The sequence below is a fragment of the Gavialis gangeticus genome, unplaced genomic scaffold, assembly GCF_001723915.1.
Source record: "Gavialis gangeticus isolate Ggan-Ray unplaced genomic scaffold, GavGan_comp1, whole genome shotgun sequence".
In the NCBI taxonomy this organism is placed as follows: domain Eukaryota; kingdom Metazoa; phylum Chordata; order Crocodylia; family Gavialidae; genus Gavialis; species Gavialis gangeticus.
The window spans coordinates 59,114,002-59,126,827 of NW_017729025.1; the positions used below are offsets into that span (position 1 = coordinate 59,114,002).

The 12,826-nt window shown below is 46.8% G+C and overlaps 2 protein-coding genes and 1 long non-coding RNA gene across 4 annotated transcripts in view; 2 read left to right on the forward strand and 1 right to left on the reverse strand.

Annotated features, from left to right (window-relative positions):
* The window catches only part of MIPOL1 (mirror-image polydactyly 1), a 448,613-nt gene extending 444,692 nt beyond the window's left edge, over positions 1-3,921 (reverse strand). Inside the window, exon 1 of the mRNA XM_019518865.1 lies at positions 3,851-3,921. The gene's annotated coding sequence lies outside the window, so the exon portion shown is untranslated. The remainder of the gene's footprint in view (positions 1-3,850) is intronic.
* Positions 3,922-4,039: 118 nt separating this feature from the next.
* On the forward strand, positions 4,040-5,390 carry LOC109298654. The gene is made up of 2 exons (XR_002097671.1): positions 4,040-4,222; positions 4,719-5,390. It is a non-coding gene; the product is annotated as an uncharacterized LOC109298654 (long non-coding RNA).
* Positions 5,391-12,252: 6,862 nt separating this feature from the next.
* SLC25A21 (solute carrier family 25 member 21) overlaps positions 12,253-12,826 on the forward strand; it is a 530,971-nt gene continuing 530,397 nt past the window's right edge. For both annotated transcript variants that reach the window (XM_019518868.1, XM_019518869.1), the window contains exon 1: positions 12,253-12,774. In XM_019518868.1, the coding sequence (XP_019374413.1) occupies positions 12,324-12,774 (451 nt within the window). In that variant the 5' untranslated portion in view covers positions 12,253-12,323. The remainder of the gene's footprint in view (positions 12,775-12,826) is intronic.

Genomic DNA, 12,826 nt, shown 5'->3' on the forward strand with positions numbered 1-12,826 from the left:
GCCCTTCCCCTCTGCTGCTTAGCTGCAGCTCCAGCAGAGACTGCTCCCTGCTCCCCACTCTCTACTAAGCAGGCATTCCCATGCCCCTCAGAGGCATCTCTCAGCATTAGCTAGCAGACAACAAGCTGGCCACCTCCAAGCTGTGGCCCACAGGACAAAGGCAGAATCAGCAGGTAGCCAGTAATGTCCCGCTGTTGTTTTCTTAATGGGCTGATAAACACCGAGTTAGGGGTGATAAACATTCCCTGCTGGGCTACTCAGGATGGAAGGGAAATCCCTACCTAATCATAGCATCTTGTCAGGTCCTGGCCACACCCTGCCTCAGCTCAGCACTATGAAAGGAAAGGGAGGGCTGCTCTAACGCACCTCCAGCTTCTAGCCTGAGCCACTGCAGGCATATGCCTGCATTTTTTCAGTCCAGAGGGGATGTCTGTATGGTTACAAACCAGTTCAGCCTAGCCAGGTTAAACTAAACTGCAAAGATTGAATCAATTCAGGCTTAGGCTTTTTGAATATCTGTCCCCTAGCCCTGCTGGTGACAGCTTTGTCCTTTTAATGCTAATGGCCAGTTTATATGTTCAAACATACTATTTTAAAGTGTTTTCTGAGATTCTCTTTTAAATTTCAACCAATTAGAGGGAGCAACATGCTGAGGGCCGTACAGGGCCCAAAAGCCAGATATGCAAGTACCCCATGCCGTATTAAGCCAACAAGAATGAAACACTGAATACAATCCCTATGCACTATGAAGTATCAGGCTGGTATACCAGAGGCCAATGATAAATTGAACCTGATTTAAATATCCTCATTAATGGTTGCAGAAAGGAAGAATTCCACAAAGCAGTAAATACAGAGAAATAGCACAAGGATCAATACATGGACACAACCTGTAAACTAGTAACTCAGGTAGAAAATAATCTGAAACAGTACAGAAAAAGAGAAGTCTGATTTGAACTAATGAGGAGGAGGGGAAGAGCTTTGGCTACACAAAATCATCACTCAGTTCCTACCCCCATAATGCATTATAGCAGAAAATGTCAATAGATTTTGTGCAGCATGTCTTTTCTGGTGAAATACTGAATGCTCTTTTTCACGTGTAATGCCATTCTGAGCACCAAGTTCTAGAAAGGTATTTTAAAAACCCCACACACATCTGCACACCTGGAGATAATTCAAGCAAAAATAACAAAAAAAATAAGAAACTGGAGTAACAGGTTTATGAAATCTCAGAATGTTACAAGATCACATCCTATGTAGTTTCATGAAAACTTTTAGCAAATACATCAAGGATGTAAACAACAAGAATGGAAAGGAATAATTTAGAGATATACTATTATAACTTGAAGTAACAGGAGTTTAAATTTAGAAGATGAATATTTCTGATTTTGAGATCTACTAGCTTGATTGTACTTAGAACTAGACTAGACAAGCAACTAGAAAAAAAAATAAAAGTGATCAGTCCTGTGTTAAGCAAGGGATGGGCTGGCTATCTTGCTACTGCAAGCCTTTCCCTCCCTTAAACTCTATGGGCTCCTATACACATGCAGGGAGCCTGCTCCAACATGCTGTAATTCCAGTGCATTGGTGCAGACTGGATTAATTGAGTCTGCTGGAGCAGGTACATTAATGCACTCTAGCAGCCTCCAGCGTCACGTGTATCAGTGTCCCCATGCTGAAACATGGCAGCTGGGTGCTTTGAACTAAAGCTTATTCAACAAACTTTAGTTCAAAGAACATCACTGCCATTTTTCAGCATGGGGAAATTGATACACATGATGCTCTGGGTGCTTTTTAAAGCACCCCCATGCCTCCTGGAGCACATGTATCAATGCCCTATGTATCTCATTATGTTTGAATCCCGCCCCCTTGGCTTTCTATTTAACAACTGTCATTGCAACAGCTTCTCTTCAGCCACAGGGGAGGATGCAAATCTTCCACTGTAATACGAGATTGGGATCAATGCTGGTCCCTGTACCAGCTAGTAACAGGCATCAGAGATGATAATTATCTTCCCTGAGCCTGAAATCATGCCACCTTTGCTATACAGCAAGACCTCGATAATTTGCATTTACAACCAGGAGACAATTGTAAATAAATTAAATATTGTAAATTAATATGTAAAAGCAAGACTACTACATTACTCAACAAATACCTTTCATTTGACAGTTTTGGTTTAGTTTTAATTACCTTAAAATTTATGAAATAGTTACAAGTAACTACTCTGATAGAGTTTATCAGTAACAGATGTTGTAACCTAGAGCCATTCTATAGTCCTCTGCTATTAATTCTGTACTGGAAAGTGTGGAGAGATAGTGGTTGCAACAATTTTTCACAATAAGGATCAGCAGGCTTCTGCTGCACCTTATCTCCACTAATTCCCATGTCCCCAGGCCCAGATCCCAAAGTCAATACAGATCTGGATGACTAAGGTGGAAACACTTTAATAGTCTTCTGGAATTGCAATGGTCCTAAAAGAAACCCTCAGCATATGTGCCCCTTTTACTTTCCCCTCTCCCCCACGTTGATAAGACATTGCCCCAAAACCTCAGCCCATAACAGATTAACTTAAAATTGGTTGAATTTCAATTTGTTTTAGGAACATTAACTAATGAATTCACATGGGTGTGAGAAAGTAGATAAGAAAGCATTACCCCTCTTACACAGGTTGGGAAACTCAAATAATAATATTAGCTGCTTGAATCAATACACCATTTTAAAATCTGAACTTTTTATAAGAATGAAGAATACTGTTTTTACGTGGTTAACTGTTCTCTGCGTCATGGAGTACCACCAATATACTACTCCAAATAATTTATTACTGACCTTCCCAGCTCATGAGTTTATATGGTAAAGGCCTTCTTTCACTGTCCACAGTAATTCAACAAATCCAGTTCCTACCCTCTGAAACAGCTCACCAATCTTTTCCACATCACTGCTATTACCATCCTTACACAAAATATTTTTTTCTTGTACCATTACTTCTTAATGTCTTTCTTGATTTTTATAGCAAGTGTGGTGACTTGAGCACTGTATAAAGGCCCCTGTGAAAGAAGCCTTCTGTTCCCAGGGCAACTAATGACAGTGCAAGAGTCCTTATGCTCCCCTACCATTGTGCTTCACATTTGGCCAGGACTGAGCATCTTCAGAGCAGTCAGTAGTTTGGTTGCTACAAGCCAAAGCCTCTAGCTCAGCGGTTCCCAAACTGTGGGCTGCAGAGTTTGACTTATGGGAGAGCCCAGGAGAAGGGCTGAGCCCTCCACCCCCATAAGAGACATGAGCCCCCTTGTAAGATTTGAAAATCCTGAGGGGTCTCCGATTTTATTAAGGCATTGTGATGGGCAGCCCAATTTTTTTTGCCGATTCAAAGTGCATTTTGAATCCTGGTGGCCTGTGGCCCCAAATGGGGTCACATCAGCGATGGGGCAGCAGGACTGGGGGGCCACGGGTTGGGAGTGAGGGGCCATGCTGAGGAAGTGGGATCATGCTGAGGAAAAGTTTGGGAAGCACTGCTCTAGCTGCTGTGCTGGCACTTCACGGCTGCAGCCTTTCTTTCTGATATGTGTATTAAGAAACCGAGTGAGACCATCAGTACTTACAGGCCTGCATTCTCTTAACCGGGGAGGAAGGGGAAGGAATAGCTTGTAGGTAAGGCACCGCAAGCTGCAAAGTGGTCTTGTATAACAGGTGCCTTTCCTGAGCGCAGGGCACAAGAAGAAGTTCCCTGTTGCCCGGAGCCCACACCCGTCCCATGGGCACAGCGGGTGAGCGAGCCCTTCCTGCAGCTCCTGAGAGCAAGTGCGACGAGAGCGCGACCCCCTCCCCCCCGCCAGCTGCCGGGCGAGCCCATTACCTGCCTCCTCCTCCCGCGGCTTGTGCCAGGCGCCCCGAGGGAGACGCTGCTCCGCGTGTGCACGCAGGCTTGGGCAGTGGCAGGCCGGGGAGGGCGGGACGCAGCCCGCCAGGGCACGCAACAACGAGTACGAGCAGGAAAGGAGGGCCCAGGCCGAGGGAGGAGGCGGAGCTGGAGCGGCCGGCCAGGAATCCGGTCAGCTGGTCGCCTGCTGGGAAGCAGCGGGGTCCGGCTGTCGCTTGCCCGGGTGGCGGGAGGCAGAGCCCTGGTATTCCTTGGAGACGGATCCGGGGAAGGAGCTGGAGATCGCGGGCTTCGCATCTCCCTGGGAGCGGGAGGGCCAAGCGCCTGGGAGGCGTTGTGAGGCACTTGGTGAGAGGGTTCCGGGCGCGGAGACCGCAGCGGGTCTGCGGCTTCGCGCTTTGAAGACGCGGTCTCTGCCGCGCGCGGGGCGAGAGTCAAGGGGGCGGGGATGAGGGGGAATATTCACTGGTCGTTTATTGAACGGTTGCGGGGGGTCAGCAAGTAAAACCATTTGCGGATCCTGCCCGCTGTTGGAGAGGCAGGTTTTGTGGCCCAGAGGTGTAGGCGATGCGGTGTTGCGGGAGGAGAGGGGTCGGGGAAATGCCTGCGCGCTTCCGTGCGTTGGGGACAGTGGCCGGTGGGAGCAGAGCGCTGTTTGGCGGGGGGGCACGGGCGGACTCGCGGGCTATGTAGCCAGTGGGAAAAGGTTTGTAAACTGACTCACATCAGGGCTATGTAATCAATCGTCTTCCAGGCCTGTGACACTTGCTGGGAACAATTTGGATGTCTGTTTCACTGCTGAAGTTTTGTCTTTAATGGTGCTGTGTTGTGTTTCTAAGAACAGACGTCTCTCCATATAAGTCCCTGCACTTTGCCTGCTGTTTTATTTTACATGTTTTAATGATTCTGTCCACGTGGCACAGCCTCACTGAGCAAAAAGGGCATTTGTGGTTGTGGCACCCACTGAGGAATGCAAGATCTGATCCACGACGGGGCCTTCATCTGATGAAGTGCTACGGTGAGGCCATCCTGATCCCATGTCCGTTATTCGTATCCAAGTGAATAGTGCAGGACATATTCTCTATTCCTAGAACAAAATAAAGAGATGCTCTGGTAGCTTCTTTTTTCAAACAGCCCCTGGGGTATTTATTGCACAGTGTTCTCACTGAGCAAAAACCAGGGAATAAATGCAAATATTAACAAAACATGAATGCTGAGATGTTAATTATGTGAAGGTCAGCATGTTCAAATTTTATTATTTTAGAGGAGCTATTCTATATTCCTGTCACAGCTATTACTTCACTTTTATAACATGAATAAATTCAAGTAACTATTTGTTTTTTGATAAGTACAAGGGAATCAAGTTATATTTGCAGCAGGAACAAGTCTGAATGTCCTTATTTTTGTACAATTTAAATCTAAATCTTTACCACTGTGTTGGCATCTTTTGCATGATTCTCTCCATGTTTGCATATTGTCTCATTACAATTAAAGGTCTGACACAGGTTTATTCTAAGCAGTTAAAAGCTACATTTTCCTTTGTCCATAAAATATCTCTTCAGTCAACATAACTTGTTGATGAAATAGTATAATATGGAAGGCTTAGCAAAAGAATTTATTGGAACTAAACCATAGCTCAATGAATTATCCCTTAAACAACAAAATGTTATTGGGTTTTGGCTTCTGATATACCAAATTCTCATTTTTGTAACAGCAAAATACATCTGGAGAGGTCTGACAAATCATTCTCAGAAAGGCCAAAGTGTGCTTTGGCACAACTTCATCCACTTCAAAATGCCTCTTATCTTCAAATATTCTGTTTGTAAAGGATAAAGACCCTCTGGCACAGAAACAGGCTGGGAGAGTAAGATTAGACAAATTGTGTTTCTGATGTCCTTTCTGTTGTGGCTTGCTTCCCCTTCTTGGGCCCCCTGGAAGTCTAACACTCACCTCTTAATTCCTTTCATACCTTCACCAGTGATACAAAATCTTTCTCCTTTGGAACTTTTTTTTGCTACCTCAAACAGCTTTCCTTTATGTGTGTTGTATTTCACCATTACTGTGGCATTTTAATCTTACCTGAAACTATATTTTACCTTGTCCTTACATTTATTTTTCCACAGTTATTGATTAAACTTTGTGATTAAACATTAATTCTGTGAAACATTTCTGGAGTATACAAAATTAAGCTGTACTGTGATCTCAGTTACTTCCATAGCGTCCATTACCATAGTTTCTGACCACCTCACAATCTTCAGTCCATTTATCCTAACAGTTCCCCTATGCCACAGAAAGTATAATAATTAGAAGAGTGAAATTTCACTTTATATAGATTCTATCCCTGAAGAGATTATTCCAAAAAATAAGAAAATTTTTGTTAATTCTCTTCCCTCCCCTCACCCCCCATTTACTAGTTTATTTACCTCCTAATTTGCATCATTACTGTTAACAGGGAACCCTGTCAACAGTGAACAGCAAACAGTAGTTTGCCTGCAGTTGCTGTGTCTAACTTGTAGTTACTGTGTTTGACTAGTGCCTCTTTTGTAGTGACTGTCTGACTGGGTATGTATTTGCAACTTTGCATGGTCTGCTTTGTTTCAGATAGGCCTTGTCTAATTAATTGAGGTATGAACCAGGCAGGCTCAGGCCTGGCAGTCTTATAAAAGACAGCTTTTCCAGCAGACTGAGCAGTGAACTGAGGGAGCTTGCTTGAGGGAGAAGGGCTGAGCCCAGGAGAAATGAAAAGTTCTAGGCATGGTCTAGGCATTTTCCACAGCAGTTGTTACCTATACAGCAGGGGTTTTCAACCTCTTTTAATAAGTGTACCCCTGACAGCTGGACGCAGAGCGGGGAGGGGGTGTGATACATGGCCAAACACAGAGTGGCAGCAGCGCAGGGTGGTGGCGGCAGCAGCTGCTGCCACCATGTCCAAGCTTCCCCCTCCACCCACTCTGTGTCTGGCCAGCTGGGTGGCGCCTATGCAGCTCACAGAGGGGCACTGTTGCCCTTGCCTTGCCCTTGCCCTGCTCCTGGGAGGCAGCGGCATTGGGTGGCGGCACTCCGTCCCCACCTGCTCGCCCATACCCCCCTAGGGGCTTCCCAAGTACTCCCAGGGGTATGCCTACCCCCGGTTGACAGCCCATGCTATATGGGATGTGCTATGTTTGTGTTCCTCCTAGAGGGTCAAAGTGACTTCCTGTGCACCAGATGCCAGCTGATGTCCACCATGGAGGAAAAGGTGTAAGGGTGGGAAGTACAAGTATCAATCCTATGCAGTTTTGGAGAGAAAAACTTCCTCTAAGTCATGAGGAAACTTGAGAGACAATGACCATCACATGACAGAATTTATGACTCTAAGGCAGGGGTGGGCTGCTTAATGAGTTTTGGCAAGCTGTTAAGGGCTGCACCCTTGGCAAGTGCCCTGCCCCCTGGTCACCATGTTGGGACTGGAAGTCCTACCCCTGACCTTTGCCACCGGAAGTTGCTCCCCTTATTCCTGAAAGTGCTCCTTTTGGGGGTGGGGAGCAGTGCCATCCTGGAACCAGAAAAAAAATGAATTGTATACTAAAAGTAGGGTGACCACCTTTTTAAAATGTAAAGGTGGGAAACATGCCTGCCTCCCACCCCCCACTGGTAGTGCTGCTGGAGCCAAGCCATAAGGGGCAGAGGTGGATGTGGGCTGCCAGCTCAGGACTCCCCACCCTGCTGCCTTTCTCCTGGGAGTCCCTTGCTGGGTGTGTCCCCCCTGTGCCTCCCTGCCTCCCCTGAAGCAGTGGGCACCAAAACTCCAATGTGCTGCAATTTCAATCAAGTCTGCTGGACTGTGGGATACTATTAAAGTAGTATTAATAGTATTAAGTGGATACTATTAAACGGTGCTCCAGCAGACTCCAGCATCATGTGTATCAGTGTCCCCAGATTGAAAAATGGTGGCAGAGCCACTCTAATTAAAGACACCCCCACCTCCTGAAATATGTATAAATGCCCTAAGGAAGCATACCAAGAAATAGTAAGACCTTGCAGGAACAAAATCAAAGAAGCAAAAGCAAAATATAAGTTATAGCTAAGGCTATGTGTAGACAAAACAAGAGGCATGTGTGCACAACACTTTAAAGTGGGCTAAATGCTTTTGCACCACTTTAAGGATATTGGTGTTTGCATGCCTCGGCAGCATATTGTGCATTAATTCCAGCTGCTATAGGAAATTCAGCGGCGTAATGCGCCTTAAATGACTTCGGGCACAGAAAACATACAGCCGCAGAGCAAAGCACTGGGCTCTGTGCAGCTCCGCGGTTGTGCAGGAAGCCCATGCAGGCAGCCTAGCAGCAGCCTGGGAAAGTGGGCTCTGCCCCAGAAAAGTGGCGAGCCTGATCTGTTCCCTGCCCCCCCGCCCCAAAGCCTGCCTGCCTGAGCTACACAGGGGCCTGGTGCTTCCCTCTGTGGCTGCGGTACCCCCTGGGACTGCCTGAGCCAGGTGCCTGCAGGCAGGTGCTGTCGGGGGCAGGGGGTATTGCTGCTGCTGCCGAAGGAAACACCAGCGCCACCCCGCAGCCCAGGGACTGCTCTGCCCGCCAGCAGCTTGTCCTCCCTTCCCTGACAGAGAGGCAGGTAAGTCAGCAGGGTGTGTGCACAACACAGGGGTTTAATCAGCTCTAAATTGAAGTGGTGTTTTTTAAAACCCACCACTTCAATTTTGGGCTCCCATTTCATCTACATATGGCCTAAATGACTAATCATAGATTTGATCTAAGCTATGCAATTTTGTTGAAAAATTGCCTTTTGTCAATACAGGTTTGCATTAATCTACACACAAATTTAATATAAAATGGCAAAATCTGGCCTGTCACCCAAATAAAACCATCTCCCTGGATTACACTAGCCCCCAACCATGTTGTAGCTGGCAAAATGCCAGCATAGAAACATTCCAGGAAATCAGCCATGTGAACAGTTGTACATTTTAGTCTCCTAGTAAACTCTGGTGACCTTTGACTTCTGCAAGTACAACCTCTGACAGTGAAGATATCAGCACCAGCAAAGGAAGTCAAATATGTGTCATGTACTTATGATGACAGCTGTAAACCAATAAAAGTTCTACTATTAGACTAGGCTTGGCCCCAGCTCACTGTTGTAAACGGTTTATTTGTGACAAACTTAATTTTTCTTAAGCCTATATATCTTCTTTAGCCCTATGCTCTTTCTTGACAGCAAACATCCTAGTGCAGGGGGCAGCAAAATTTTGCCCCCTCCCATCCTGTGTCACAGCTTGCCATCCCACTCCCTGCCACAGGATGCAAATCTCCATCTCCCCAACTCCAGCTGCTTGTGCTTCCTTCACTGCAGAGAGGGCTGTGAGAACAAGAGAAGGCTGCTAAGGAGGGTGCTGTGGAAGAAATGGGCAGCTCAGCACATCTGTGTGCTGCTCAGTTCCTTGTGCCTTAGTCTGTGTTGGACCTTCCAGAACCAGAATCCAGCCTTTGTGAGCTGAAGCCAGATCCAGCCCAGGGGCCATAGGATGCCAACCCTTGTCCTAGTGGAATGGCTTCAAAAACTATTCCAAATAAAAGAGCCAATGCAGAGAAACAGGACTGGTGCCTGGTGAATTTTGGGACTGGTTGTTCAGTGTTCCACACCTATATGTATACTAGATAAGTGCTTAAATCACACTACTGTATAATACTATACCCGTCCAAACTTGTTGCCTATTTGTACATTGTAATAAACAGTAGTTAGCTGAGTATCAGTTAAATGCATAAATCCTTCAAATATGTACTATCTTTCAGTACCAGTCTACTTTTGAAAAGTAATTATTTATATTATTACATAATAACTGTATTTGTCTACTGTGTAACTATTATCCTCCATTTAACTGCACTGGAGATGGTAAAGTGTATGCAGCTTGCAAGGGCTGTTATTAAGAAATTTTAAAACATGAAAGGAAACATAGCTGCTCTCCTCATTTTCAAGGCTTCTAATAATTAGTTTGGGGATAGGTCCTTGGAGCTTTGAAAACAAAGGGACTTAGTCTGAGATTGCCAACTGCTGATATAAACAGTTTTTTCAGTATTGTGTATTAGCAATGTTTTGCAATGTAATCCAGTTTGGGTCCAAAACTGCCACTGCTAGGACTTGGCTGCTGCTACCATTAGCACTGTCACTGCCACTTCTCTCTTCTACCCAGCTGCAGCATGGCACAAATAAAGCTTTCCACTGTTAAAGCCCCAGCTCCGTGGGCCAGATTCAGTAACTCTGTGGTTACTGTTCTCTGGTGTATATAATGATTAAGGCTGGATTAAGTTTGGATTAAGGCTCTTAATAAGACTTTTTCTGTCCTGAGGTTAAACAGAGTACACTGCATATAATGTGAGGCAGCACTGGCTGGACCTAAATGCTTGGGCTGAAATCCTGACCTTACTGAAGTTAATGACAAACTCCCATTGACAGCACTGGGACCAGGACTTACTCTAAATGTCACTGTGGCTTGGCATATCTTTGGACAATACCTGGATAATACCCTGCTTTCTCTCAAGGCATGATATAATTATCAGAAAGTTACTTTGTAAGGCCTTAGGGCCAGAAGCGTTCAACCGACCAGACAGACATCTCAAAAGGTAAATGAAATTCTTTGCTAATGCATCCCTTAGCATGAAGCTGGTGAGTAATATGTAGGTAAATAGCTCACATATTCACTGATCATCTGCTCTTAAAATGAAAGATGCATAATATGAAAAAGATTATCTGTAAGGGCATGGGACCTACCTTGACACTAAGGTTCATATTGTCTTTAGTAACTTCATGAGATCATGCAACACATGTGGTTACAAGTATCTACTGGTTTCAAGAATTCAGCCGAAACTTGAGTTGATGTTTTATGGTGATGGAAGTTTCACAGGGAAAAAAATGCTTCAAAGTGAGAGAGACAAAAGCAGCTCTTCCTTAAGGCCTAGTTTTTTCCACAGAAACTTACCAGCCAACCTAAACCATTTGTTTTGGATTCTAGATACCTAGGATTAGGGACCTACTTAATTTGCAGTTTTGCAGATTGTCTGCAAAATCAACCCAAAAAAAGAGTGCTGGCTCCCCAGTGGAAGCCAGCAGTCCTTGCTGCTGGTAGAGGAAGGTGCTGGCTGGCAGGGTGGCACAAAGGGCAGCCAGCAATCAAGATGACGGCTGTCCCCTCATTCCTTCTTCCGCTTGGGCCTCTCTGCCAGTCAGTACTGGGGGGCAGGGCCTCTCCATCAATCAGCGCCTAGGGGTGGGGCAAAAATACTGTGAAATCGGCTTTGTGCATCATGAAAAACCCTGTCTCTCTGTGATTTAGGTACGTTCCTACCTGCGATCAGCATGCCTTTGAGGAAAATACAAACCGTTGCTGCCAGGGTTCAGAGTGAACATCCCATCATCATCCACTTTAATAGTATGCCACAGAAGGAAAGTAAAGACCCATTTATCCCAGGTTGTTCCTAGACAGGTATAGGCTACTGAATTCAGTTAAGAGAAATTTACTACATGTGTAGTCCCACCTCTATCAGAGAAATGTCCTTGAGATAAAGAGGGTTGACTAAGACATGGTCTGTTATCCAACTCCCCCTGGAAAGCAAGGACACGATGTGCATAGATGCCTGATTAGAAAAGATTAGAGGGCTGAGGCCTATCATGGTAGTCAGGCAGTTCCACTTTCATGTGGGAAAAGAGAACTCAAAATAGAGTAGGAAGGGAAGCTTGGGGGCGTGCCTAAGAGCAGGGGCAATGGAGGAGGCTAGATGAACAATGGTGTGCTGCAGGGGGAGAAGATAAAGAGGAAGAAAGGAAGTTGCTAGGTGGATGGGACAGGCAGAGCAGAAGTTGTGCTAATAGATCTGAGGCAGTTCTGTACTGGCACTTGACTAAAGTAGCAAGGGATCTCGACAGCCTGCTTCAACCAAGTCATCTGCTTCAGGAATGCCCTGTGGAAGACAGGGAACCAACACATAAACATACAAACCTCCCAGTCAAGGGCAGCATTAAAATGGAACTGAGTGTGATGTACTGGTACAGCAGGAAGACAGTAAAAGATGATGGGAGGGAGCTAGCAGACATCCTATGGAAGAGAAGGGACTGGCATACACTGTTTGGAAACAAGCGCTGCAAAGAAAGCAACGATGAACATGATGATGAATGAAAGGATGGGCAAACAGGCAGAGGAGCTGGGAAGGGAGGGGAGAGGATGCTTTGCATAATTGAGACAGTTAAAGGTGACAGTGACAGGTGCACGGGCACACAGAACACAGGTGCGCAGTGCCGTTTTTGTAACTGGAATAAGAATGGTGTAACTGGAACGTGTTTTGGACTGTCAAGTGAACCACAGCAGTCAGGGGAGGTTGGCAGGGTGGTGTGTGCAAAAAACCACAAACCAAACCAAAACAACCCAGGCCAGCCAGAGACAAGCTGGGACTAGGTAGTGAAGGAGGGAATGGGTGCAAGAGGTTGGGGGACAAAGCAGATGGGGGTCCGGACTCACAGAGAGGAGTTTCAGAGGGGAAGGGCAAGAGGGGGCCCCTTCCAGTCCCTCTGGGAGGAGGCTCCAAACATCTGCTGCCACCCTGGCGCTGGGGATTTCTACCCCTTCCCCTCCCTACAGCGGCTCCGTACGGCGAGTGAGGCGCTGCAAAGCCAGCAGGGCGGCGGCTGCCCGCTGAGCCCGGGGGATAAAGGTTGCGCCGCGCGCTCTCGGGGCCCAGCCAGTCGCGGGCTCTTCGCCGGGCCGGGCCAGAGCGTGGGGCTCCGGCAGCAGCTCCGCTTCCCTCCCTCCCTCCTCGTGCGTTGGCATCCGCGGGCCTTCCGCAGCGGCGCCGCCATGGCCGGGCGGCGCGGGGGGTTTCTGCAGGAGGCGTCTCACCAGATCGCAGCGGGCGGCTCGGCCGGTAAGTGGGAGCCGCGGGCGCCGCGCGGGGGGGCTCGTTCCCGGGGCGGGGC